Here is a 27,500-nt window from a genome sequence, read left to right as displayed (position 1 = left end):
TGTCAGCTTGGTGAACGTGCTGTGACAGCCTGATGAAGCGTTGCACGTCACACTGAGTCGGATGATTTAAAAACTCCAGGTTTTACTGTAACGCCTCCAATGACACCCCGAGCTCTCAGCTCTGTGCAGAGCACTTCACAACTGTCAAACCAAGAAAACAAAAAGTCCAAATGAGGATCTATTCTTCAGGTAGGAGCAGGCGGCTCTGGCTGCCCGAAAGAGAAACTCCTCGTCCCCCGGGGTCCAGCTCTGGGACCGCTGCTGTTCATTTCACCTCCAATAACAGCAGGATGGAGCAGACAGGCGTCAGTTCAGAGTTTGTTTATCTCGGTTATAATAACAAGCACGCATGCTGTCTGTGCTGGGTGATCATGGCGCCTCAACGCCCTCCTCCCCTGCCACACGCTCGGGTCGGCATAATTTTTGCGTGCTGATATTCATATTCTTATCAGAATCAGAATCGTGTTTATATATACAGTTCAGCTGTTTAGGAGGGAGATGGCGAGGGGAAAGAAACTGATCCTGTGTCAGGTGGTCCTGGTCTGCAGGCTTCTGTACCATCTGCCAGAAGGCAGCAGGTCAAAGAGTGTGTCCAGGTGTGATGATTTTCTCTGCCCGTTTCCTGGTTAATTAGAAGTGCAGGTCCTGGATGGAGGGCGATTATTGATGGGGCGTTTCCAGTTCTCTGCTGTGCTGACTCACACTCAGGTGTAGAGCAGGTGTCCGTCCCAAATGTTCCTGATGAACCTGGAAAAACACTGAGATAACTTCCGACTGCAGATGTTGACGGTGTTCTTGTTCTCCACTTAATCTCTAATAACTGAAATCATTTACAGTGTTTCGTGGGAATGACAGCATTACTAACACGTTACTTTTTCAGTAACTAGTAATCTAACTAATTACTATTTCTATCGTTACAACGCCGTTACTGTTACTATCAAGAAAATGCAGACGTGTTACTGTTTGTCAACACACAGACGGGTGAAGCTGTCTTCAGCTTACTGGGAGCTGGGTTTAGTCATGGTAAACCAATCACATGACCATTTAACATTAAATAGGAACTAGACGCTATGTCAACCCAACCCAAGTGGTTACAAAAGACACACACCTGAGGCCTTGGCTACATTTTTAGGTAAATAGTTCCTCATAACTTTGTTGTTTAGAATTTGTGCATAAGTTTTCAAACTTTAGTAGGATGCACCTCCACCTGCGGGATCTGAAAACACTCACAGCCACATGTTTGGGCTCAGCTGGCTCAGACCGCAGAGCTTCAGGCACACACATTAGTTTTGTAGTTGGTTTGTAGGTCGGAGTAACTGGGCTATAAGCTCTAAAAGCAGCGCAGGTCAGTCTTAAGTGTGTCTGTCATCAGTGGGCGGAGTCCAGGTTGGGCTGAACTTTAACGTAAGGTGTTTGCGTTTAGGATTAACGCGTGATTTCACTAATCTGTGAATGTGACAAGTCAGAGCCGCTCTTTATATTCTCACCTTTCTTCTCACTTTCAGACACATGTCCAGCCACCTCCACCTTTTCTTCATCCACACTGCTGGACCTGTCTAACTCCACCCAAACCATCAGGAGTCCTGGGAACGCTGTCACGGAAAATCTGTCACCTCCAGATGTTTCCCCTGCAGTCACCCACCTATCCCCTTTAAATGGCACAGCTGCTTTTACCATGGACCAGTCAGTCGCCTCGGAGACCTCGTCAGGTGGAGGTGACTCCCTAGTCAGGACGGAGGTGGTCACGTCGTTGTACGAGTCATCGTCCTCCATCGCTAGAAACCAGTCCGAGTCGAGCGGAGATGGAGGCGTGACGCTGGGTTCCTCACGTGTGAGCACAGGTGGAGGAACAGACATCATAACTGAGCTACAACCCAAGGACGGATCCACACACCAAACATCTGCAGCACCCTCAGACAGCACCGCCTCAGCTGCACCCACCACCACTCCTCCACCGTCTGCATCCAGCACCAGCACATATAGACCACCCAGGTCTCACAGCCAGACCCCGCCCACAGACACAGACTACACCCTTCATCCATACATCTCAGAGAGTCTGACTCCAGGAGTATTATCAACAGCACCAACAGGTGATGCGGTCCCTGCAAGTAGCACCTCAGCTCCATCAGTCCCACAAACGAGTACAACAAACACCAGCACCACTGCTGCTGTAACCACACCCTCTACGAGCAGCATAACAGCGCCTGCTCCAACCACAGCCACCAAAACCACACCTCCTACAGCCACCAGTAGCACCACCCCTGTCACAAATGCAGAGACTACAGTCGCACCATCAATAACAACACCAGCAACTACACACACAACCATCCCTCTGCCAGCTACAACAGCCAGCTTGACACACACCATCCAACCCTCCACTCGTGCCTCCACTCCCGCTACAACTGCAGCAACCACAGCCACGAACCCGTCTCTAACCACAGCCGTCGATACCACACCTGCCACTGCCAGTACCACCACAACCACAGAGACTGCAGCCACACTATCCATAACAACACCAGCAACTACACCTACATCCATGGCACCATCTCATACCACAGTCACCAAAACCACACCACCCACCACTCCCAGTGATAGTTTCCCAGCTACAACTGCAGATAGTAGAACCACCATGAGATTCATAACAATCTCCGCTACAACCACTCCACCTACGACCGCAACAGCATCTCCCGCTACAACCACTCCACCTACGACCGCAACAGCATCTCCCGCTACAACCACCCCACCTACGACTGCAACAGCATCTCCCGCTACAACCACCCCACCTACGACTGCAACAGCATCTCCCGCTACAACCACCACCTACGACTGCAACAGCATCTCCCGCTACAACCACCCACCTACGACTGCAACAGCATCTCCCGCTACAACCACCACCTACGACTGCAACAGCATCTCCCGCTACAACCACTCCACCTACGACCTGCAACAGCATCTCCCGCTACAACCACCCACCTACGACTGCAACAGCATCTCCCGCTACAACCACCCACCTACGACTGCAACAGCATCTCCCGCTACAACCACTCCACCTACGACTGCAACAGCATCTCCCGCTACAACCACCCCACCTACGACTGCAACAGCATCTCCCGCTACAACCACCCCACCTACGACCGCAACAGCATCTCCCGCTACAACCACCCCACCTACGATCGCGACAGCATCTCCTGCTACAACCACCAAAACCACGGCAACCACCACTACCAGCCCCACAGCAACAAGCACCCCCGCTCCAGCAACAAGCATGCTTCACACTACTACGTCCAGAGTCACCTCCACCACACCTGTGAGTACCCCACCTCTTGTTTGATGCTGTTATTTTAGAGGACTTCAACATGCGAGTACGCCTGTCTTCATACCTGATTAAAATGGTGTTTAGACGTGTTCAGGATGTTGTGTTGTGTTTGGCGGTAGTTCACGCCGGTTAACTCCAGATCAGTTTTATTCTCCTTGATTTTGATCTTTGACTGTTTGCTGCTTGTATGAAGAAGCTCAGTGGGAAACCTGCCAGATGTTGGCAGAGGTTGGGTTTCCTGTGACTGGTGTGGTTCTGGTGCTCCGTGGGAGCGTTGCTTCCAGCTGAAGCAGATGGTTGGGTCTGTGGAGCTGGTGGAGAGCAAATTGAGAGCTCAAAGCCAGTACATACTGAGTGTATGAAAAGACGATCACACTCCTGTGTTACTATGGAAACACAGTATTAATAGTATTATTTTACTCTACCATGTTGACCTGGTAAAGCTCTCCAGACTCTTTTTTATTCTGAAAATCAAAGTCAAATGTAGTCAAGAGGTCGAGTCTCAGAACACGACTTCCGTGTTGAAATGAAGATCGTGGCTGCCCGAAGGCCTGACGATGAGTAACCTCAAAGTGTGTTTCCTGTTTACCGCTCACTGAGCGACTCCGTCCGTCACTAGAGTGAATCAGCCAGAGTAAATCAGCCAGAGTTTTGGCTGGCTGATTGGGACCCACACCCAGTTTCACACCTTGGCTCAGGCGATTAGAGGATCATCAGGGGTCCTTTTGTCCCTCTGTGGGGGGTTTCTCCCACTAGGTTTATATCTGGGACTCTCCACCATTTGACCTTAGAACTGAAGAAGCTTCTCGGATGAGAGGTGAAACGTCTTCAAGCAACTTAAAGAAGTCCAGACGCTTTTCTTTGCAAGCTCCTTTGATCAAGCAGTTCAGACACATTTTATCAGAGGCGATGAAGAAGCGTAGACTAATGAATGACTTAATCAGTGGTGGAAATAAAGAGGAGGTGCAGCCTCTGTGTGTGGTTTAAGGTCTGATTTTGCAGTGATGAAGATGAAGAAACGGTGTGCGTGCAACATAAAGCAGACTTTGATGCTGCTCATACATAAATAGAGCGAGCCTCTGGTGTGAGGCTGTTTCCTGATTGGATAACCCAACCCCAACAATAGCCTACTCTGATGGTAGCGATGGAGCTCAGTTTGATGCTAAAGGTTATGGAGAAAGTCCGAGGCGGGCAGGAAGGAAAGCAGGGCGGGGTGTGCAGAACGTGCCTCTGCTCGCTGAGGGAAAGTTTAAAGATCGATGGACCCAGAGCGAAAAGAGTCACACGGGTCCGGGATGCAGGAGAAAGAAGTTCCAGATCATTTCAGCCTCTGGAGCTGATGGAGGAAACCTCCAGCTCCTCTCTGGACCAAAGTACTTCAGCTGAAAGATGTCTGTAACTGACAGTGTGTCAGAGGAAGCGTGTTTCTTACCGAGCGGTCAGATTTAAATCAGGGATGCTCAGATGTGCCGCTACATGTTTGATTCTTGGATTCGTTTGGGGCGCAAAGACGGTGAGTTACCGGATCATTTATCTACATCCGCTTTCTGTTGTAAGCCAAAGACCAATAAGTAATACGGAGGCAACCTGACAATGGTCTGTGGTGACAGTGGGAAGGGAGAACTCCTTTTAGACAGGAAGAACCCTCCAACAGAATCAGGCTCAGGGCAAATACACAACAGAGTGCTTTGGGCCCTCACTCGTACTCTTTTCATTTCTTAGAGAGTGTAAGCACTACAGAAACAATAAAGTGCCTTATTTTCTGAGAGTGCGATGTTAATAGGGGAACTTTTTACCTCTGTGCAGGCATTTAAACACTCGTGTCACGAGTATGAACCCTTTGGTTTGATCCCAGGAGGAGACAACCTCCTCTGCATTTGCATTGCGAAGGCCATTTGTGTAAAAAAGACATCAGACACCAGGCCTTTGAGTTTCACAAACACCATTTGACCCTGACCCTTCTCTCTGTGACCTCCTGATGCAGGTCCAGACCTCAGAGGGTCCCCGATGCTCCGCAGACCTGAAGGAGATCAGCTCCAGCTCAGACTCCATCGCGGTGCAGGTAACGTCCGCCGGTCTGTCCTGTAACTTCAGTCTGTTCTGCATTCTGGACTCATGGTCCAGTCCTGCCCACTGCAAGTCTGATGGAGAGACCAGCAGCGCCACCATCTGTAATATAACGGGACTGCAACCCGGGACAGTGTATCAGCTGACAGCGGTTTCCAGGAAGGATGGCGAGATTAGCCACGGGACAGTTCAGACAGGTAGGAGCGCACCTGAAGAGTGAAGCTGCAGTTCAGAAGTTAGCACCTGAGTGCTCTGTGTAGCTATTTTAACTTTACCATCACATTACTTAGAACAAGCTCCGCCCCTTTCTCATGACACCCGTGTACGTGTGCTCCCCATCATGGATAAACCTCCTGCCATTATTGATTATTGATCATATTATGTTTTAGAGCGCGCCTGGTTTTTAAACTTCAAGCAATAAAATCAACATTTCTAAAAATAATACGGTTAAAATATTCAAACTTGTAACTTCCAAGATTCAATATCTCTGGACCTGCTTTACTAACACGTGCATGAAAACAAAAAAATCACCATCAGATTTAGGGAAACATGTTAGTAAATCAGACTGTGCTCACTGCCTGCGTACGGCCAGGTGAAGTTGAAGAGCGCTGCGATGATGTAAGAGAGAAACCTGCACTGCTAAGCCAAGAAAGAAGGAGAACGTCCGGCTGCAGAAACCTTTAAAACACTTTCCTAACTCCAAGGAAGAATCCAGATCAGGGACCGCTTTCCATGGGAGTGATGACTGTTTTAAATAACAGAGAGATAAATAAATCAGGCTGAAATAACGGGCTGCTGAATATTGTTTCCCCTCAAACAGCAACTGTGGCTCCACAATGTTTGGAGTGAAACGAGAAGCAGACAAGAAGAAAACGTGGAGACGAGGAGGACGTGATCTGTGAGAAGAAGAAGCATTTCGGTGCTTATAATGTTTTGGAAAACTTTAATTAGAGTCTAAAAGGCAATAATAATTATTAGCAGTCGTTTCAAAGACGTGTGCTTCCTTACGATGGACCGGCATCTGTGCACTGTTGGTAAATGAGGCCGATTAATGCTTTGCTTTAATGATTACAAGTGTTTTCCAAAAACATGCCTAAACTAACCCAAACCCTGACCTCCCCCCATCACTGAACTGATCCAGGACCTGCTGCAAACAAACGAAGGAAGTGGCTGAGAGCAGAGGAGGGTGAGGAGGGTGAGGACGGGATGTTTCTGGAAACAAACACTCAAGATGAGATGAAGACCATTGTTAGAGAGTGTTTCTGTGTTTATCAGGAACTTTCTGGAACGAGCAGCTGCCTCCGAGCTTTCTCTGGTTTTCTCTCAACATTGAAAATGTTCCTGCTCTGTTCATTTTCGTCCCAATTAATACGTTCACATCAGGACGGTGACTGTCAGACTGAAGGCTGGCCGTGAATCACATGGACACGTTTCCTCTGCTGCAGTTTGAAGACCACCGTTCAGGGTAAGGTGGAGTCAGGCGTTGCTTGCTGTGCCTCGGTCCAGTTGTCTCGTAAAAGTCACAGAATCATTTGGATCTTTACAAGTCTGTTGACGTTTCTGAAGCTTCGCAGCTCGTGCTGTGTGGGTCGGACATTTTGTCCTTGGGGTGTTGCCAGCCTTCCAACAGCAAGCAGGGAAGTCTGCTCAAACAGGAAGCCATCACGAAGAACAGGCCAGAGTTCAGGACCGGGGGGGTTGTCCTCATCATCCTGCCCCACCCAGCCTATTTTTTTCAGTTTCCTGTGTGGACTCATGCTGCCTCCGTGAAAACGCTCTCATTCTTTTAGCTGCTCGAACAAGCGTGTGGGCCTCTGCAGCAGCACAGTGTAACAATCACTGCGCCCACGACCACCAACCACATGGGGAATTCACCAAAGCCAGTAGAAGTTCACAATTCTAGATGCCAAAACATAAATATAAACCCGGTCATTAAAAAGGAGTGTTAAACCACTAACATGGTGGCAGGTCATGTTACATGTAGGGCGGTCACCAACAGACTGCACACTATGGAACAAAGCTGATGCTCAGCGGTGCTGACGACTAAACTGAAACTCAGACCCACCTGGATGCAGATGTTTTAGCTGCTTCTCTAAATTGGAAGTCTTTCCTCCTCTGGTTTACAGGATAGTAGTGTTGGCTTTGGGAAATCATTTACCATCTCTTGGTCATCCCTCTGAAACGCACAGTCTTCCCTAGCCGACTCTACCAGAGCTGTTGTGACAGCTGCACTAATCGCCAATTCACGTGTTGTTTTCGATGTTCTTTTGCTCCTTCTTCTTTTTCCTTTGCGTCTTTTTTCTGCAACTAATCCAAACCACAACCCCACCCATGATCCTCGACCACAACCTCCCAGTCCAACTCAAACTCCAAATCTGTCCCCAAACCCACCATAAACCTGTCCCCTTCCATGGTCTTCAACCCGCAATCCAAACTTGTACTCCTTTGAACTCAACCCAAATCTCAGTGCCCACCGCAGTCTGTACCAGAAACCCAACCCCAATCCAAACACTACCTCCAACCCTAACCTTAATCCCAGCCTGTCCCTAAACTCAGCCTAGACCTTTCTCCAAGCAGGAGCCACAGCCTGATCCAATCTAAAGTGTTTCTGAATGAACAGCAACAGATACACCAGAACCAAACCAAACCCCCTGAAATCTGCTGCTACAGTTCAGTGTCTTAGTTTTAAAAAACTTTGATTATCCAAATATTAATTAATGGAAAACAAAAGCGCTGTAAAATGTCATTTCAAAATAAAATGTCCTGTTTTCAGTGTGGGTATACACTGAGTGTCCTCTCCTGTTTCAGACCCAGTTGGCCCAGCTCATCTGGACCTCCAGCTGGGCCCAGCTCAACCTCATCATAAAAGCCTGTTTACGGTTCTAAGCAGCTCGGCTCTGACGGTGTCCTGGACTCGGCCTACCGGTCGTGTGGACTGGTACGATGTGACTCTGGAGGACACGAGCTCCGGATCCCGGCGCAGGACCAGAATCAAGGGCTCTGCAGCCTCCCAAACCAGGTTCACCTCCCTGATTCCCGGGACTCTGTACAAAGTCAGTGTGGTAGCTTCAGCTGGGAACAAGAGCGCTTCACCTGTCCACGCAATGACAGCTACAGGTGAGCTACAACACCTGCAGAATCTTCTCACGTTCAAGTTTTATTATTGTACAGGTAGCAACAGCACATCACTACCAGCAATGAAATTCTTACACTCAGAGGGATATGTTGCTCTGGAACATGATTAGAATGCACCTGATTGGCTGAGAGCTTATCACATGATCAATAATAATAAAAACATAGAGCTTTAAAAAGGAATAAAACTAAAACTGTTCCAGAGCAACTCATTCAGCGTGAAAGTGGTTTAAAAAGAAAAACAGTGACCATCACAATGGTGTCAATACCCTCTGATCTCTCCACCACCCCTCTCTCCCTGCCTCAGCTCCCTCCTCAGTGGACGGCCTGCAGGTGGCGTCCTCTTCCTCACACAGCCTCGGGGTGACTTGGTGGATCGGCTCGGGTCGCACGGAGAACCTCAGGGTTCTGCTGAGGGATCGGGCTGGTGTTCTGCTGAAGAACATCACTCTGAAGAACAGCAGCACCTCGGCAGAGCTGGATGGTCTGCACCCAGGGACCCCGTACACCATCACCGTGGTAACAGAAGCAGTCGGCCTTCAGAGCTCCGCCTCGACAGCATCCGTCACAGGTAGCGAAAGCACTGACCCGTGTTTGAATCTGAAGTAATCTGAGTACATGAGTGTTTCTAAAATACCAAAACACTCGATGGACGTGTGAACTGTGAATTTAGAGATTCGCCCTCATGTCCAGGTCTCTGAACCTTCATCCACTTTCTTCCTGCGTCTTAAAAAGCGGTTTGATGCTGTAGACGATGAAACAAAGATATGGAGTTAGCGGATTTCAGGTCAGGGACTCATCTGCAGAACAGATTCTACTTCACCATGCCATCTAAAAATACCCATAAACTGGGAAATACAAATAACCTGCATTAAAAACACTGAGCTCAAAGCTCACCTACATCTGAGTGTGGTTATCCCCAGAACACCTCCACAAACTCCTCCAATCATCAGCAGGGAGCAAAAGGCGTTCACCTGGAGAGACCCGACAAGCACGTGTTAGTAAAACAACACCCGCAGACAGATGTGAGCTACGATGTCTTCAGAGCTCCAATCAGCAGGAAGCTGCAGCAGGGATACAGGAAGTCACGGCTAAAATGAGCTTGAGGAGACAACCTTTCGTCTGTTTCTCAACCTTTCAACCACACATGGACGTAAAATGACGTCTTTTCAGAGTTCACGACTGACCAATCAGAATTAACCGTCTGAGGTCATCATTGCTGACCCTAACCCCACCCGCACTTTGCAGTATCGGGTTTGAGTCCCAAATATCTGTGGAGGCATCTACAATGTGAACATCGCTGCGTTTTATTTCTTATTCCGCAGAGTTTAACAGCGTCATTAAATATCTTTGTTGTTTACAGTCCACAACGTGACCTCGGTCATCTGTTTTTCTGGTTCAGACTTTAATGCGTTGAAGTGGCAGTGAATCCACTCAGCGAGGCTGCGTCCTGCTGTGTCATCTTAAATGAGTCACGTGTTTGTCGGACAGCCGACCAGCTGTGAGATTTGCAACCGATGGACTTTACCTCGGCGTTGTTAGCCTGTAAAATAGTTTCAAATATTTCTGTCAGCATGAAGTTAATGAAGTTGTCTTCATTCCTCTGAGCGTTCGAGTTTCGGCGTGAAGATAAAAACTGGATCTTCGTCGTCCTGCGGCTCTGTTTTTCTTTCCAGCAGCAGCGGCGTTTCCGGGATATTTCAGATCTTTCTCCCTCACGCCCTTTCTCTGTCTACAGATGCTCACCTCACCCAGCCTCTTCATCGCTTCAGTAAATCTGTTCACACGTGGCACAGACTCTCCACCCACACCACATTACATAAACGCCCATTAATCATTGTATTGAAACACTGGTTCGGTCTTGCTTTTATCATTTAAGAAATATTTCTAAATTGAGCCCCATAATAGCTCATACTGAACTGGAGATTGTTATTCATGCTTTTATTTCATCACGACTGGACTATTGCAATTCACTGTTTACATGTCTAAACAAGAGTTCCCTGGAGCGTCTGCAGACTGTCCAAAATGCTGCAGCAAGGCTTCTGACGAAAACATCGAAATACTCACATATAACACCGCTGCTTATACAGTTACACTGGCTACCTGTCGAATTCAGAGTCCACTTTAAGATTCTGGTTCTCACATTTAAGGCTCTTCAAGAACAAGCACCATCATACATCATTGAACTCTTACAGCCCTATGCCCCTAGTAGGTCTCTGAGGTCTTGTGGTCAGGGCCTACTTGTTATTAAGTATACGAGACTGAAAACTAGGGGTGATCGAGCTTTTGCTACTGTGGCCGCCAGACTGTGGAATTCTCTTCCTCAGAACTTAAGATCTGCTGATTCACTGATTACTTTTAAAAAACAGCTAAAAACACATCTTTTTAAAATTGCATTTTGTTAATTTTTGACTGTACTTCGTCTTTTTAATCTGTGTCTATACCTTGTAAAGCACTTTGTGATCTCTTATCTAGAAATGTGCTATATAAATAAAATTTTACTTTTTACTTTTTTACTGCTGCTGTTTCCAGGTGAACACATGAGACAGCTGGTAAAGTTCAGGTGAAACAGGAAGAAGAGGAGAAAACTGTACAAACATGAGTCTAACGTGGGTCCTCCTCCTTTTCTTCAGCCCCAGCACCAGTGTCACGTCTCGTCCTCCAAAACAACGGCAGCTCAGACCACCTGCGGGCCTCCTGGCTCCCACCTAAAGGAGGGGTGGAATCCTACCTGGTGACCCTGAGGGCTCCAGGATCCGACCCTCAGCTACGCCACCTTCTCCCCAACATCACCCAAGTGGAGTTTGAGGGCCTGACCCCTGGGCGTAGCTACGAGGTGTCAGTCAGTTCCTCAGCAGGCAGTCAGAGCACCGAGAGCAGGAGCACAGCGAGGACAGGTGAGTTCAGCTCAGAGAGCAGGTACAGAGGGAGTTACAGGTACATGCCGTCGCGTCAGGTGGAGGTGACCACAGACTCAGACGCCCTCTGCTGGGGGGTCTGTGTTGTTTTTATTGCTTTTAATTTCCCCGTCTGTCTTGTGCTGTTTCAGTACCTGACCAGGTGTCAGCGCTCTCTATGTCGGCTGATGCTCGAACACTGTGGCTCCGCTGGCTGCCCCCCAGAGGCGACTGGGAGAACTACAGCGTCATCCTGAAGAACGGCTCGTTGGTTCTGGCAAATGAGACCGTCAGTAAGGCAAGCAGGCAGCACGCCTTCTCCGTCCTCAGCCTGGTCCCCGGACGACTCTACAGTGCAGAGGTCACAGTTCACAGTGGCGTTCTGAGCAACACAGCACGCTGCAGCAGTCAGCTGGGTCAGTTCACTTGAAGTCTGAACTTCCAAAATGAGTCGGTATCAGTGTTGTTGACCCTACCCCTTCCTCTCTGCAGCGCCGTGGCCTGTGCAGCAGCTGCTCGTACGCCAGGCTGACGAAACCTCACTGAGCGTCCGGTGGAGTCGGCCGCTCGGACAATGGGACGGCTTCACCGTGCTCCTCAGGTGGGCAACCGCTGCTGCCACCATTGTAGATCAGAGAGTCCTCGGCTGGGAGGCCAAAGAGTGCACTTTCAACAGCATCACGCCTGGGGGCCAGTACATCATTACCGTGACAACCAACAGCGGTAACCTGAGCAGTTCCGCCTCTGTGACGGCACGGACCAGTACGTCACAGCGACGATGACGATGCCACGATTGTAGTATCAATGAAGCATTATTGTTGTTCCTGTTGTAATGTGTTTCCTTTCTCCACCCCCTCAGCTCCGGCTCAGGTCAGTGGGCTGCGGCTCTCCAACCTCGGCAGCACCGACAGTCTGCAGGCGCGGTGGGCACCGGCCTCCGGATATCTGGACTCCTACCAAGTCTTGCTGGTTCACGACAGCAGCGTCATCAAGAATGAGAGCGTGATGGCCAACATCAGCAGCCTCAGCTTCCAGGCCCTGAGACCGGGCGCCCTGTACCGCGTGGTGGTGACCACGGTCAGAGTGGGACACATCTCCAGACAGACGGTGTCCGAGGGACGCACAGGTAAGAAACGCCAGCAGTCGTTTCAGGAACAACACGAGGGTGGAGTCGAGCTGCAGCTTAAACAAAGTGCTCACGCTGTGGGAGATTTATCAGCATGAAGGCTGTACCAGTGAGTCACACCTGACAGCAATGAGAACAGCTCGTTTATTTCTGGTAACCCGGAATTAACCTGAGGAATTAAAACATAACCCAGCTAAACAAACTGTGCCAGTGTTGTCATTAACACTGCTAATTGTTAACAGCATTTATCAGTCATATAACTGGACAGAAGTTAATGCGCATCAAGTCTTTCAGAAATAAAAACAGGTGTATATGTGACATAATAATAGTATAATTGATCATAATAAGATCAATAATACCATTGATTATGTATTGACTCTGTGTATTTCAGACACATTCTTACTTTGTGTGCTTGTTGAACTGAGAGCAGGATATTAGTGAAAAGCAGGAATTTGTGAGGAATTTTCAGGAAGCGCTGATGACAGAGAGACTTCCCATCAGGGCAGAGCTTCATTGTTCTTCACCAGTGCCAGCAGCCGTTGTATAACTTGCAGAGGACTTTATGAAGATCACAGAACATACAGAGCGTGCAGAGTAGTCACGATTTCATCTTTGAAACGGATCAAAATAAACAGCAGGAAACATGCTCATCCGCTTTGATCCAGGTGGCTCGGAGAATGAATGTGTGAGTGGTTGTTACAAAAGAGAGTGCTGGTTTGAATGAGGCGCCTCTGGCAGAAGAGAGGCGCCGTGTAAGGATCAGTCGCTCACTTTGATGATATCAGGAGCGAGAGGTCATCTGCGTTTTAATTTTACTCTGAGATGTTTTTCTAAAGCTTCTGGGTTTGGAGCTCACAGTGTGCAGACATGGTAGAGCATTGCTACATCGCAGCATCATGATTCAGTGCTCCCCCCATGTGATCTCTGCATGCTCTCTGTGCTCCTGTCAGAGATCTCCACAGGTGCAAGTTTTGTTGAATAGAACAGAATATCTTACCTGTTGTTGTAACAAGTACAAAAAATATAAAGTGCAGTCCCTGCGGTGTCAAAAAGTTTAAATATAATTAGAAGAAGAATAAAAATGAGGTAGAACACATCATTCAATAGGGCTCTCTGCAGAACGCTGCAGCACGGGTTTTAACTGGTAAAAGAACATTTGGGCATATTACTCTGGTTCTGGCCTCCTTACACTGGCTTAAAATTGTACTGAGGATCTATTTCAATTTTTTTTACTGGTTTTTAAATCCTTAACTGCTCTGGCGCCTGTATATTTGCCCTACGTCCCCCCTCGTTCACTCAGCTGAGCAGCTGTTGCTCTGAGGCCCTAACGCTGAAACTTAGAGGAGATCAAGTGTCCTCTACTGTGGCCCCGAAGCTTTGGGATGATCTTCCTCTTCACATCAGGCAGTCTACCTCAGTGGTGGTCTTTAAATCCAGGTTAAAAACTCATTTTTATTCACTGGTCTTAAACTGACACTGTTATCAGTCTTTGTTCTGATGCTCCAGCAGTGGGAACAGCCGTCCCCACGAGTTTGAAGATATTTTTGAGACTCAAAATGTGCTTTTAGTGTCACAGTTAGGTTATGGTTAGGGTAATCTAAGGTACGAAAACGAGTGTGCTTGTGTGTTTACTCTGACTCCGCCCTCTTCCTACCCCCTCAGTGCCGGCGGCAGTGAGCGATATCAGGGTCAGCAACAATGGGCGCATGGACTTCCTCAGCGTGTCTTGGAGTCAGGCTGTAGGTGAGGTGGACAGATACCTGGTGACCCTGAGTGACCGGGAGAGGACCATTCACACCCTCACCGTGCCCAAGTCGACCCCGACATGCGTTTTCGACTCGCTGGTGTCTGGACGCCTCTACAACATCTCCATCACTACCTGCAGCGGTCTCTACAAAAATCAGACGTTCATCCAGGAGAGGACACGTATGTACACCACTCACAGCATCGACCAGTCAGAATTTTAAACCATGTTGCAGTAAAGTCGGCACTTTAGAACAATTCATTCAGTTTGTAAGTGTTAAACAGCAAAAATGATACCAACACGTGCTTGTCCAGGTCTATACACACCTGGCTCTGTACCTGCTGTAGCCTTTTTGCACAAAACACCGTAAACTCCGGTATCATCAGTCTTGTCTGATTATCCTCCATCAGAGCCGTCGAAGGTCCAGAGCCCCACAGCGACCCACAATGCTTCGGACAGCTACCTGAAGGTGTACTGGCGTCACGCTGCTGGAGACTTCGACCTGTATCAGGTGTTCATCAAGCACAACAACGTCTTCCTGCAAAACAAGACAGTTCCAAAGATGGAGCACAACTGTGTGTTCACCGGCCTGGTGCCCGGCAGACTCTACACAGTGCTAGTGACCACGTGGAGCGGAAAGTACGAAGCCATTGCCTCCACCCATGGCAGCACCTGTGAGTGACCTTTGACCTCAGTCGGGCTCATTAGGAACATGAATGCTGCATCATTCAGCGAGTAAACTAGATGATACATGTCAGGATGCAGTCGAGCTCAGCAGGCGATAGATCGATCGGTGAGAAGGAAAGAAAAACTGTATTTGTTGCCAGATCTGCTGCTGCTCCTCCTCTTTGAGGGACGCTAGCTGAGATGTTTCGGTCCATCTGGGAGGAGACCCCAGACATGCTATGTCCCTCAGCTGGACTTGAAACACCTCTGTGTCCCACGAGAACAGTAGGGGACCGGACATTTTTGATGATGGGTGGATGGATGATGGGTGGATGGATGGATACATGAATACTTGTTTATATCACGTTCATATGTTTTGCTTGTTACAACATAATAAGATGTGGGAATAAAGCACCAAGTTTCAGATCTGAACCAGGAGGAACAAAGAAACATGTCTCGGTCGTTGTGTCCTTGGGCAAGACGCTTCACCTGTTGCCTACTGGTGGTCAGAGGGCCCGGTGGCGCCAGTGTCTGGCAGCCTCGCCTCTGTCACTGCGCCCCAGGGTGGCTGTGGCTACAATGTAGCTGCCATCACCAGTGTGTGACTGTGTGGATGACAGGTTGTGTAAAGCGCTTTGGGGTCCTTAGGGACTAGCAAAGCGCTATATAAATACAGCCATTTATCAGCAGATGTTCTTGTCTCTCAGTATCTCTGCAGGAGTTTTGATATGCTTAAACAGCAGCAACGTCCTTGTTCATTTCACATTCAAAACAAAGCAAATCGGCTCTCTGAGGCTCCTGGAGACTAACTGTGGGTCATGTCATGTCCATCCTTCAGTCCCGGCGGCAGTGCGTTCCCTGACTCTGGCTGGGCGGGGCACCGAGGACCTGCGGGTGACGTGGATGGCAGCTCCGGGTGACGTGGATCACTACGAAGTGCAGCTGCTGTTCAGCGACATGAAGGTGTTTCCTCCCATCACTCTGGGCAGCGGTGTGAGGGATTGCGTCCTGTCATCACTCACACCTGGGCGGCTTTACAAGATCATAGTTTCCACGTACAGCGGCACCAATCAGAAGGCCTGGTACATAGAGGGTCGCACAGGTCAGAGGTCACAGAGGTCTGCTGCCTCTAAACATCACACCACATAATCCAGCACTCCATGTTCAAAAAGGAAAATCTTGGTAATTTACAGTTTACAAAACATCCTGAAAATCTGTTACGGCTTATTTGTAGAGTCCTGCACTTTGCTGTCAGGTGGGCAATGTCTGTGAAGATGTTTGTGAAGTTTCTCAGTCAGCCAGGTCAGTCTAAGGAGCTTGGAAAGAAAAGCGTTGGGAATTGTTTAAGATTAGTGAAGATGTTTCATCTGAGAAGCTTCTCCAGTTCTAAGAGAGTCCCAGATTTTTAAGCCCTATTGTGAGTGTCCCTAAGAGGGTCATGATGTGGGTGACTCACACCTTGGGTCATTTGATCACATGATAGGGTGGGGCAAGGTCTCACAATGGGTTCACCCCAAATCCACACCCGTTTTCACATGTTGGCTCATGAGGTTAGGCAGAGGAGGGGGTCCACGACCCTCGCTTTTCTTTCCAAGCTCCTTAGACTCACGTACACAACATATCAGGGAAGTTAAATGCCTCCTGGTGGCGCTGCAGTTTCTCAGCAGTTGCTCTGGGAACAGTATCTCTACATCTAAATCAGCAGCAGCAGGTAGCTACAATTAACCAGATTACCACTGAGACTTATTACCACCATTATTACCATCATCATTAAACCTTGACGTAAAGAGCAAAAATGCTGTAGATCAAAAGCTCTTTGTCATCTTTCAGTTCCCAGTAAAGTGAAGAACATCCACGTTAGCAACAGTGGAGACAGCAGCAGTCTGATGGTGAGCTGGACTCCTGGTTCGGGCGATGTAGACGGATTCTCCGTGTTTCTGTACAGAGAAAGCCGAAAGTTAAGTACCCGAAGCGTCCTCAAGCACCAGAACGAGGTGACGTTCGGCTCCCTGCAGCCCGGCCAGGTGTACACCATCATGGTTCAGTCTGTGAGTGGAGACCTGGTGAACAACAACACGGTCACAGGGCGCACAGGTTAGAGGACACACCTCTGTACAGTGAATATACACCATGCTGTCGTACAGATTAGCTGGTCCTTACTGCGCTCTGCATCATCCCTGTGTTCCTCAGTCCCCTCTGCAGTGACAGGGCTCCAGGTGGACTCCCACCACACCACCTGTAGTATCCAGGTGAGCTGGCAGGAGGCTCTGGGTGTGGCTGATGGATATGTCCTCCAAGTTCTGGACGACAGAGGCAGCATGGTGAGAAACGTCTCTCAGCCCTTTGGACACACCTGGCAGCAGTTTGACGGCCTCACACCAGGAAAGAAGTATCGAGTGGTGGTCCAGACCACCAGCGGCGGGGTCCACAGTGTTGGGGTCAGCACTGAGGCTCGGACAAGTAAGACTTCCTGTTTCTCACTTTGAATGTGATGGAGGAAAACCTGATGTTTTATACAGTGGGATGCAAAAGTTTGGGCAGCCTTGTTAATAGTCATTATTTTCCTGTATAAATCGTTGGTTGTTACAATAAAAAGTGTCAGTTAAATATATCACATAGGAGATACACACAGTGATATTTGAGAAGTGAAATTAAGTTTATTGGATTTACAGAAAGTGTGCAATAATTGTACCGCGGCCCGGTACCAGTCCGGTACCGGGCCGCGAGAGTTGAGGCTCAGTTGTGAAATGTCTGGTTTTCAGGGTTTTTATCGGTTTTCAGCGTTATTTTGTTATCGTTTTTATCGTTTACTCGGTTTTCCTGGGTCTTTTAACGTGTGTTATGAATAAATCTTCTTTTTTTCGGTACCAATACTAGTTTTATTTTGTTGTATTTATCCGCGACACCTTAAAGGCCGGTCCGTGAAAATATTGTCGGGCATAAACCGGTCCGTGGCGCAAAAAAGGTTGGGGACCGCTGCCTTAGACTATTTAGTTGGAACAATACTGAGAAAGAAGATGAATAACTCACCAGGTTCTGGTGGTTTGACCTAAAATCGATTTACAGTGATGTGTGAGAAACTCTTGATTTCTCTCCTCAAGTACACAGTATGATTGATGAAATTTAGTGAAAGTTAAAAGCTTCCCTCGTCCCTTCTCCTGTAGACCCAGCGGTGGTCACCAATCTGGCCGTCACTGCAAACACCACCACCAGCCTGTCCTTCCACTGGTCGCCACCAGAGGGAGACTTTCAGCTGTATGAAGTTTTTCTGTATGATCGTAATGACCAGCTGCACGAGAAAAAGCGCGTCCAGTCCAACAGTCAGCAGTGTACTTTTCAGGGCCTCAGACCTGGTGCTCCTTACAAGATGTTGATCCAGATCCACAGTGGAGACCAGACCAACCAGACCTCCATCTACACCAGAACAGGTGAGACCAGCTGGTCCTCCAGAGTACACGGTCCTTGACTGGAAATAAAATGTAAAGGATATTATGCCTTCTGTACCCGAAGAGTGGACTTGCAGATTGTATCAGTGATCGTGTTTCTCTTCAGTCCCGTCAGCTGCAGCGTTCCTGAAAGCTAAGAGTGGAAACCAGTCTGACAGTCTTTGGGTAAACTGGGAGCATGGTGGAGGTGATCTAAGTGGATACCAGCTGTATCTCTACAACCCCAACGGTTCTCAGCAGGCCATGCATCAGCTGGGCTCAGAGGCCACAGGGTTCATCTTCTCAGGCCTTGTAGCGGGTCGCCTGTATCGAGCTGAGGTGCTGAGCCAGAGCGGCGGGCTCAGCAACAGGGCGAGCACCCTGGGCCGGACGGGTAAGATGCAGCTTCTGTTAGAGCTCAGATCACCTCAGTATTCCTTGATATTCAGTCAGCAGTTTCAGTGGTTTAGCAAAAGGCATTTTTCCAGTTTTATCAGTGCAGCACACACTCGCAACATAAAGTAACAAGAGACATTTTAAAACATAAAGTCTAGAAACACGAGGAGCAGAACAGAAGAAATCCTAATTTTAAGCAGAGACACACGAATTGGAATAGTTTCTGATCAGCAACAAATCCTGTCCCTCCTCAGCTCCCAGACCACCTGCCTCCATCTTGTTCAGGGGGGTGACCAACACCTCCCTGGAGATCACATGGAGCGGCCCTGTGGACTCCGACTATGATGACTTTGACCTGCAGTGGACTCCTCGGGACCGGCTGTCCATCATCAATCCGTACCACACCCGGACGTCCAGCAACCGCATCCTGAGGGGGATGTTCCCTGGACGGCTCTACAACTTCAGCCTCCGCACCGTCAGTGGGACCACAGAGCCTGGGGCCACACCTACCTATAGCACACCTATCCGCAAAAGCATCCGCACCAGTAGGTGGCAGCACTTTATGTCAATTCTGATGTGAATTGTCATGTGGTTTCACTCCATTACTTTCGTCTACAGAGCCAGAGAGAGTCCACAGCCTCCACTGTCGCCCTCAGAGTTCCACCTCCATCTCCTGCTCCTGGGTAACCCCGGACACTGATTATGACTCCTACACCATCGAGTGTCTCCACAAGGATTCCCACACACTGATGTACTCCAGACTCGCTGAGCAGGACTCCAACAGCTACATCATCACTGAGCTGGAGCCTCACAAACACTACACAGTCTCTGTGAAGGTCATGTCTGGTGGGAAGCCCAGCGACGAGGCTCAGGACGACGTGGTCACCATGCTTGACCGTAAGAGCGAGTGGAAGTTAACATGTCCTCAGCATGACGGAGGGTGTTTAACATGCTGTCCTCCTGTTGACTCTTGAAGGTCCTCCTGTGCCCCCCTCCGGTACCCGGGTCAGTGAGCAGTCTGCTGTGGTCACCAAGTCCTCCATCTCCTTCCAGTTTAACTGCAGCTGGTTCAGTGACGTTAATGGAGCTGTTAAGTACTTCACTGTAGTGGTGACTGAGTCTGAAGGTGAGCAGCATCCACATAAGGCCAGTTTACTGGAATTATTCTAATTGGATGATCCTCCTGAAAAGAATCTGTAGTAACTCCTCTTGGATCTCCTTCCTGTTGTTCTGGTCACCTGACTTCACTTGGTGGTATCGGCCTTAAATTGTGTGTTCTGTCATTTTTTTCACCATTCCCTCATACCTCTTCTTTTGGGATAAATAATGGATAATGGGATGGATTATGGAATTATGGATGGTAATGAAATAATAAGGAGTGCATGTTGACATTAATAATACACAAATGAATAGATGGATAACGGAAACAATAATGGATGGACAGATAATAGGATGCAATAATCTAATCCTGAATCTTCTGGTTTGTTTTTGAAGATGTTAGCCTAATGCAGCTGGAGCAGAAGCACCCACTGCCCTCCTACCTGGACTACAGCTCCAACAGCTCCATCAGGTCCTACCAGACCAGCTATTTCCCCAGCCGATGCACCGAGAGCCCTGACAGCACCACCCAGAGCTTTAACATCAGCTTGGGGACTGGGATGGACTTGCTAGGGGGCACCTGTGATGCCAGAGGCTCAGACCAGGACCCAGAGTCTAGTGGAGAGCTGAACCACTTCTGTGATGGACCCCTGAAGCCAAAGACTGCCTACAGGTACTGAAAAATCCTCTGCATGAATGTCAGGTACTTGACTCCGTGTCCACTTCCTCCAAACTGCAGCACTCCAGGGCGGTAGACTGACCAGAAACCTGGAGCCTTAATGGTTTGTTAGAACCAGCTCATCATCTCTGAAACTTTCAGCCCTGTAGACTTTTTGCTCCAGCGTTACCTCTAAGGTCAGGCGTTGCGTGAATAACCTTAGGGGCATCTGTGTTTGTCTCCAGGATCAGCGTCCGAGCTTTCACTCAGCTGTTTGATGATGATGCAAAGGACTTGAGTGTCTTGTCTCCACTGTTCTCTGACACCTGCCTATCGCAGCCCATCATCACTGAGGCTGGTGAGAACAAACCTTAGCTCGATTAAAATACACCCGAGGTCAAGCTGGGACGAGCAGGTGCAGGTGAAAAATTCAGAAAAGTATCACAGTTGTGTTTCCTCCTGCAGAGCCTCTGAGCGGTGTCATCGAAGGTGTAAGTGCTGGACTCTTCCTCGCTGCTGTGATTGTGGGAATCACTGCTCTGTTTGTCTGCAGGCACAGAACTCGCAAAGTGTGAGTATCAGAGGATGCACCTGTCTGTAAGGTACACCTGCTTATCTTTGTTTAGGTTAAACGGTGCTGCTGTGTTTCCACCAGTGAGGAAGAGAGGCTGGAGGTCAGGATAAATATGAGGAGAGAGAGAGCAGCAGCGGGGAACCAGCTGGGTGTCAGAGGGTAAGTAATCAATAATCAATAATGTTCAGGGATGTTTGCACAGTGACTCACCTTTCATAACACTCTATACAACACATTTGAAATGAAACAGTAAGAGTGCAAACTCTCACCACTGTTGATATGAAATAAAATCATTAGAGTCTTTTACCCAGAAAGTTGATCCTGTTCATCTGGACGTCTTCAGTGGGAGAAATGTTTCATTATCATCAGGTGACTTCTCAAATCAAATCAAATCAAATCACTTTTATTGTCACATCACATGTGCAGGTACATTGGTACAGCACATGTGATGTGAAATTCTTGTGTGCGAGCTTCACAAGCAACAGAGTTGTGCAAAATACAATAATGTAAACAAGCAAAATACAAGAATGGCTACATCTGAAACTAATAAATATATGTACAATATATAATAGTATATGCATTTCTGGATGTGTATACTAAATATTTTTCTACGTGTGTGTGTGTGTGTGTGTGTGTGTGTGTGTGTGTGTGTGGTTGTGTACACATATTTTACAAATTAAATAGAGTAAACAATAAATAAAATATATAAAAATATACAGAGTTGAGACATGTGCAAAACAGTGGCATTACTGTACAGTATGGAGTGCATAATGTTAAAGTTCCAGTAGTGAAGCTGAGGTGTCTATGACGTGTTCAGCAGTCTGATGGCCTGGTGGAAGAAGCTGTCTCTCAGTCTGCTGGTACGGGACCGGATGCTGCAGAACCTCCTTCCTGATGGAAGCAGTCTGAACAGTTTATGGCTGGGGTGACTGGAGTCCTTGATGATCCTCCCCGCTTTCCTCAGGCACCGCTTCCTTCCTTCTTTAGTCCCAGCTGACTGCAGGTATCAACCTTATAAGCACCTGCACAATGACTGAGTCTAGCACCACTGGTGACCAATGGGCTGTGAGGTCAGTTTATGATCATTAATATGGAAAATGTCACGATCACCGATCTGTGATCATTGATCGATGGCCATGAGTCTCACAGCATTGTAAGATGGTGACCCTTAGGCCCCCTCCTCAATTCAGAGATGGTCTCCACAGGTCTTTTGGAAGGACGATAGTTTCAGTCACTGTGCAAATGTCCTGTTCATAAGGTTGAAACCTGCAGTCAGCTGAGATTGAAGAAGTCACCTGGACGATGACGAAACGTTTCTCCCACTGAAGATGTCCAGATAAACAGAATCATCCATCCATCCATCCATTCGCTTCCGCTTATCCTTTTCAGGGTCGCGGGGGGCGCTGGAGCCTATCCCAGCTGTCATAGGGCGAAAGGCGGGGTACACCCTGGACAGGTCGCCAGTCTGTCGCAGGGCCAACACACAGGGACAGACAACCATTCACTCACATTCACACCTAGTGGCAATTTGGATTATCCAATTAACCTATCCCCACAAGCTGCATGTCTTTGGACGGTGGGAGGAAGCCGGAGTACCCGGAGAGAACCCACGCAAACACGGGGAGAACATGCAAACTCCACACAGAAAGACCTGATGGTGGAATTGAACTCAGGACCTTCTTGCTGTGCGGCAACAGTGCTAACCACCGTGCCACCGTGCTGCCTAAACAGAATCGGCTTTCTGGAATTCCCTTACCTGCATGATACACTGATGGACATGCATGTCCTCTAAAATCCACCAGGGGGTGCTGCAGCACCTTCAGCTCCCTTACCTGCTGAAGGTATCACAGGCAGCATCAGAACTGAACTGATACTACAGTCAGAGTACTGTTTTGCCTTTGTTTCTGCGGACATGTGATTGCATTGTGACAGATTGTTTTCCTTCAGAGGAGGTTCTGATTAATGCATGTAGTACTGCATGTAGTACTGCATGTAGTACTGCATGTGTGTACAGATGAAAATGCATCATTAGGTTTAAACTCTGAGGTCTCTCTCTCTCTCTCTCTGCCTTTTGCTCCTCAGCAGCCGTCGAATCTCCAGGTCTGTAATCCCGTTCACACTGCTTCAGGTTCATCTTTGACCTTTTGTGAATTTTTCTGGTTTTAAATGTTTTCTTTTCTCCTGCAGTCCCATTAAGATGGTGAACTTTGAGTCTCACTACAGCAAACTACAGGCTGACTCCAACTACCTGATGTCAGAGGAGTATGAGGTCAGCAATCAATAAAACTAATTTGTTCCTCTTTGAAAGACCCCAGCTTCAGCATATCACATCCCCCAAGAATAAAAAACTTGTGGCAACATTGAGGATTGTGAAGGATGTTAGATCCAGGGTTTATCCTGTCTGTTTTCACTATTTTGACGTTTAAGAGTGTTCAGAGTGGGCCTTTGTTTGTGTTGTGAATCGCTTTTATTTTCTCCCTATCAGGATCTGAAGGACGTCGGTCGTAACCAGCCTCTGGACTCGGCTCTGCTGCCGGAGAACCGGGGAAAGAACCGATACAATAACATCCTGCCCTGTGAGTCAAGAGCCCACAGACACAATAAGAGATCACCGGGTTGTAGAAGGTCTGGGTCTAACTGCCTTTCTCGTATTCAGACGACTCGACGAGGGTCAAGCTGTCCTACGTTGATGACGACCCCTGCTCTGACTACATCAATGCCAGTTACATCCCAGTAAGTCAGTACAGACTTGACATGCACCACACTGGAGACTCATTCAAAGTGCAGTAAAGAGTGAAAACATAAAAACATGCAGTGCATCTTAGTTTTTACTCAGGTGAGTAGGGCCACCTAATAGCTTCTCCTTCATCGTTACTTCATTTCGCAGCTTGCCAGTCGGTGTTTTTTGGTGACCATACAATGATTGCAACACAAACACACCTGGCTTAGTTAGGACAGGGTTTAATTTTGGTTGGATGTGAAGAAGTCCATTGCAAAGACTGATCTCGATAAAGACTCATTTAGAAGTTAAGAGCAGGATGGGTGAAGACGAGATGATGAAGCTGGTCTCTGAAACCTGAGACAAAGACGATAAAGTGTTTACCGAGGTTAGAGAGCGTGTGAGCAGTAGCATCATTTTCTCATAGACTCCTATGAGTCAGTCACAGGGGTTGTCCGAATTTCGGGGGGTTCACGCTCTCTGTTTTCAGGGTAACAGCTTCCGGCGGGAGTACATCGCCACACAGGGTCCTCTGCCTGGAACTAAAGACGACTTCTGGAAGATGGTTTGGGAGCAGAATGTCCACAATGTGGTGATGGTCACTCAGTGTGTGGAGAAAGGAAGGGTGGGTAGCACAGAGGCAATGATTACAGAAACCATCTTCACAAACTCATCAGCCTGAAACAGTGAGGTTTTCCTCCTTTTCCTCCATCCAGGTGAAATGTGATCACTACTGGCCGTTCGATCAGGATCCTCTGTACTACGGAGACCTGATCGTCCAGATGCTGTCAGAATCGGTTCTACCTGAGTGGACGATCAGAGAGTTTAACATCTACAGCGTACGTTTCACTGACAGCTGTCATCTTTGTTACAGAACCGGTTTGAGTGCGAAAGACGGCTCGAACGCTTGTTTCGTTTTATTCTTGAGAAACAAGAAAATGATCCCACCTCAGTTTAATGTGACTGTGCGTTGCAGGAGGAGCAGCTCGGCTTCAGCCGCCTGGTTCGTCAGTTTCACTACACGGTGTGGCCGGACCACGGTGTCCCAGAGACCACTCAGTCCCTCATCCAGTTTGTCCGTACTGTCCGTGACTACGTCAACAGGACTTCGGGATCTGGAGCCACTGTAGTCCACTGCAGGTACCTCATTGTGCCCTTAAAATATCAGCCTCTTCAGAGTGACGAACCACTGAATTCCTAGAATCTCAAACTGTGTGAAGCACCACATGGTCAGATGAGAAGTAATTATAGCTAAACCAACAGAAACCTCATAGTCTGAGAACCCTTATGTTTTTCACCAGTATAACACGCTAATTTGTGTTTGTGGACTAATGTGGACCATCCTGCTCATTAGCTGTGGTCAGTATACGACGTGTTTTTTGACTGGACTTTGGTCTTTTTGTCAGCGCCGGTGTGGGCCGGACGGGGACTTTCATTGTCCTGGATCGAGTGCTGCAGCAACTGGACGCCAAAGACACGGTGGATATCTACAGCGCCGTGTTTGACCTGCGACTCCATCGATCCCACATGGTGCAGACTGAGGTAGGACCAATGCTTCATGGGGGCAAACGTTTGTATGCTGTTATGTGGCATGTATCTCTGCACTTTTAATCGACTCTTCCTCTTCTGTGTGTCAGCCATATTTGTAGTTTGAAAATTGTTTAATCTGGTATGATGACTGAAGTTTCACATTTGGGATTTCAGCACTGAAACTGCTGCTGAGAACCTGAATGAGTTCAGACTTATTATTTACATACTTCGATTTGTTTTCATGTCTGATGCTATGAGATGGTCCAGAGATGTCCTCTGCTAGAGTTTAGAGAGCTTTCCTGAACTGAGCAAATGTAAATATTAAATATATCAACGGAACCCAAGATCTCCTGTTTACAAGACGGGTTTTTTTCAGTTTGTCCTGACTGGCTAATCTGTGTTTCTAAAACTGGTCCTGACAAACACCTGAAGGCACTCAGTCACAGGTGACTAAAATAATCCCCCAGGCTGAAATGATAGACTCCTGTAATAATCCCATAATTTCTGCTGTCAGACTGAAAATGATATTTTGTAATCTGAGCTCAGGTGTGACTCACCTGCCACCTCTCCACAGGTGCAGTATGCATACCTGCATCAGTGTGTCAGAGACGTTCTCAGAGCCAGGAAGCTACGCAGCGAGCAGGAGGGAATGTACAGGATGTGAGGCGGTGAGTCATTGATAACCTTCATATTATTGATCCTACATATCAGATTACCACCCTCAGATTATGAACACATTATTGACAGATTATTGGTCCTTTTTACGGGGTTGCTGTAGCTCAGGTGGCAGAGCAGATCAGCCACTTACCAGAAGGTCGGTGGTTCAATCCCAGGCTGCTCCAGTCTGCATGCCAAATATCCTTGGGCAAGATACTGACCCCAAGTTGCTCTCCGATGCATCCATCGGAGTGTGAATGTGTGTGAATGTTAGATACTCAGCACTTAAACTTAGAAGAAGTGCCTGTGTGAATGGGTGTGATTGGGTGAATGAATTAGCTGTGTAAAGCGCTTTGAGTGCTCAGACAGAGAACAAAAGCACTATAACCAGTCTGTTTACCATTTAACAGACGTGGAGCCTCAGATTAACATCAGGTTATTGACGGGTTATTGAGAAGTTATTGACGGCTTATTGAGCCGTTATTGACAGGTTAATGACAGATTATTGATGGGTTATTGACAGGTTATTTACAGGCTACAGATGGGTTATTGACAGCTTATAGAGAAGTTATTGACAGGTTACTGACAGGTTACTGACAGGCTATTGACAGCTCATTGACAGGTTATTGACAGGTTAATGACGGCTTATTGAGAAGTTATTGACAGGCTAGTGACAGATTATTGATGGGTTATTGACATCTTATTTATAGATTATTGACAGGTTGTTGCCGTTTTATGACGATTATTGACGGGTTATTGATGGCTTATTGACAGATTATTAACAGGTTACTGACAGATTATTGAAGGATTATTGACAGGTTACTGACGGCTTATTGATGGGTTATTGGTCCTTTCCACAGACGCTGACCCTGACCGTAACGATTGTACTGACTGCTGAGCCATTGCTGAGCTCTTCAGAGAGACATGTCCATATATTTTTCTACAGTGTTCGTATGTCACAGAGAAATGTTTATAACTTTAATTTGTTTTAATTTATGTTCAGCTGTGTGGTGTCTTTCTGTATAGATTATCTATAGATTATTGGTTGTATCATCTCCTATGTGTTTGATTTGCTGGAATATTGGCTCCAGTTTCTTGGTTGAGTTTCTGTTGTCCTGTTTATAGCTCTGTCACAGGTGCTCATACCTGTAAGTTTACCTGTGCTTGTACCTGTAAGTGTACCTGTGCTCGTCTGTATGTGAGCAGCTTATTAAACACACAACACAAAATTATCAGCTCTCTAATTATTCATCCAGAAACTCTATGATAATCTGAGCAGGATTATTTCAGTACAACTGAACTCTGAGCGCAAGAAAAAAAAGAACATAAAGCTTCTAAAACAAAAGATGTTTTTCACTATGAATTATGGGACGAAATCGTCTCCTCTCCTGCTTCAGTGCTTCCTAAAGGAGATCCTATCCGGTCTTTAACTGATGATCTGATAAATCCTGCTTCCGGGTCCAAACTACTCTGCGTTTAATAAGTCTGTTGTGTT

The 27,500-nt window shown here is 47.6% G+C and overlaps 1 protein-coding gene across 1 annotated transcript in view; it reads left to right on the top strand.

The window, feature by feature from the left end:
• Positions 1-27,237, top strand: part of LOC102312350 (receptor-type tyrosine-protein phosphatase beta) — a 29,105-nt gene extending 1,868 nt beyond the window's left edge. The window contains exons 2-33 of the mRNA XM_042226665.1: positions 1,506-3,307; positions 5,301-5,580; positions 8,192-8,500; positions 8,823-9,086; positions 11,149-11,412; positions 11,565-11,828; positions 11,905-12,174; positions 12,272-12,538; positions 14,201-14,464; positions 14,693-14,956; positions 15,787-16,050; positions 16,779-17,042; positions 17,139-17,408; positions 18,113-18,376; positions 18,501-18,767; positions 19,024-19,314; positions 19,388-19,666; positions 19,746-19,895; positions 20,264-20,540; positions 20,771-20,883; positions 20,991-21,096; positions 21,181-21,258; positions 23,182-23,199; positions 23,287-23,368; positions 23,585-23,675; positions 23,756-23,832; positions 24,309-24,443; positions 24,535-24,657; positions 24,795-24,958; positions 25,225-25,360; positions 25,923-26,016; positions 26,866-27,237. Of these exons, the coding sequence (XP_042082599.1) occupies positions 1,506-3,307; positions 5,301-5,580; positions 8,192-8,500; positions 8,823-9,086; positions 11,149-11,412; positions 11,565-11,828; positions 11,905-12,174; positions 12,272-12,538; positions 14,201-14,464; positions 14,693-14,956; positions 15,787-16,050; positions 16,779-17,042; positions 17,139-17,408; positions 18,113-18,376; positions 18,501-18,767; positions 19,024-19,314; positions 19,388-19,666; positions 19,746-19,895; positions 20,264-20,540; positions 20,771-20,883; positions 20,991-21,096; positions 21,181-21,258; positions 23,182-23,199; positions 23,287-23,368; positions 23,585-23,675; positions 23,756-23,832; positions 24,309-24,443; positions 24,535-24,657; positions 24,795-24,958; positions 25,225-25,360; positions 25,923-26,012 (7,787 nt within the window). The 3' untranslated portion in view covers positions 26,013-26,016; positions 26,866-27,237. The remainder of the gene's footprint in view (positions 1-1,505; positions 3,308-5,300; positions 5,581-8,191; positions 8,501-8,822; positions 9,087-11,148; positions 11,413-11,564; positions 11,829-11,904; positions 12,175-12,271; positions 12,539-14,200; positions 14,465-14,692; positions 14,957-15,786; positions 16,051-16,778; positions 17,043-17,138; positions 17,409-18,112; positions 18,377-18,500; positions 18,768-19,023; positions 19,315-19,387; positions 19,667-19,745; positions 19,896-20,263; positions 20,541-20,770; positions 20,884-20,990; positions 21,097-21,180; positions 21,259-23,181; positions 23,200-23,286; positions 23,369-23,584; positions 23,676-23,755; positions 23,833-24,308; positions 24,444-24,534; positions 24,658-24,794; positions 24,959-25,224; positions 25,361-25,922; positions 26,017-26,865) is intronic.
• Positions 27,238-27,500: the final 263 nt, after the last annotated feature.

The sequence above is a fragment of the Haplochromis burtoni genome, unplaced genomic scaffold (genome assembly GCF_018398535.1).
Source record: "Haplochromis burtoni strain Fernald_Lab_line unplaced genomic scaffold, NCSU_Asbu1 Contig_222, whole genome shotgun sequence".
Lineage (NCBI taxonomy): Eukaryota > Metazoa > Chordata > Actinopteri > Cichliformes > Cichlidae > Haplochromis > Haplochromis burtoni.
Note: the sequence above shows the minus strand (reverse complement) of the source record. Positions and strands in the feature narration are given on the sequence as shown.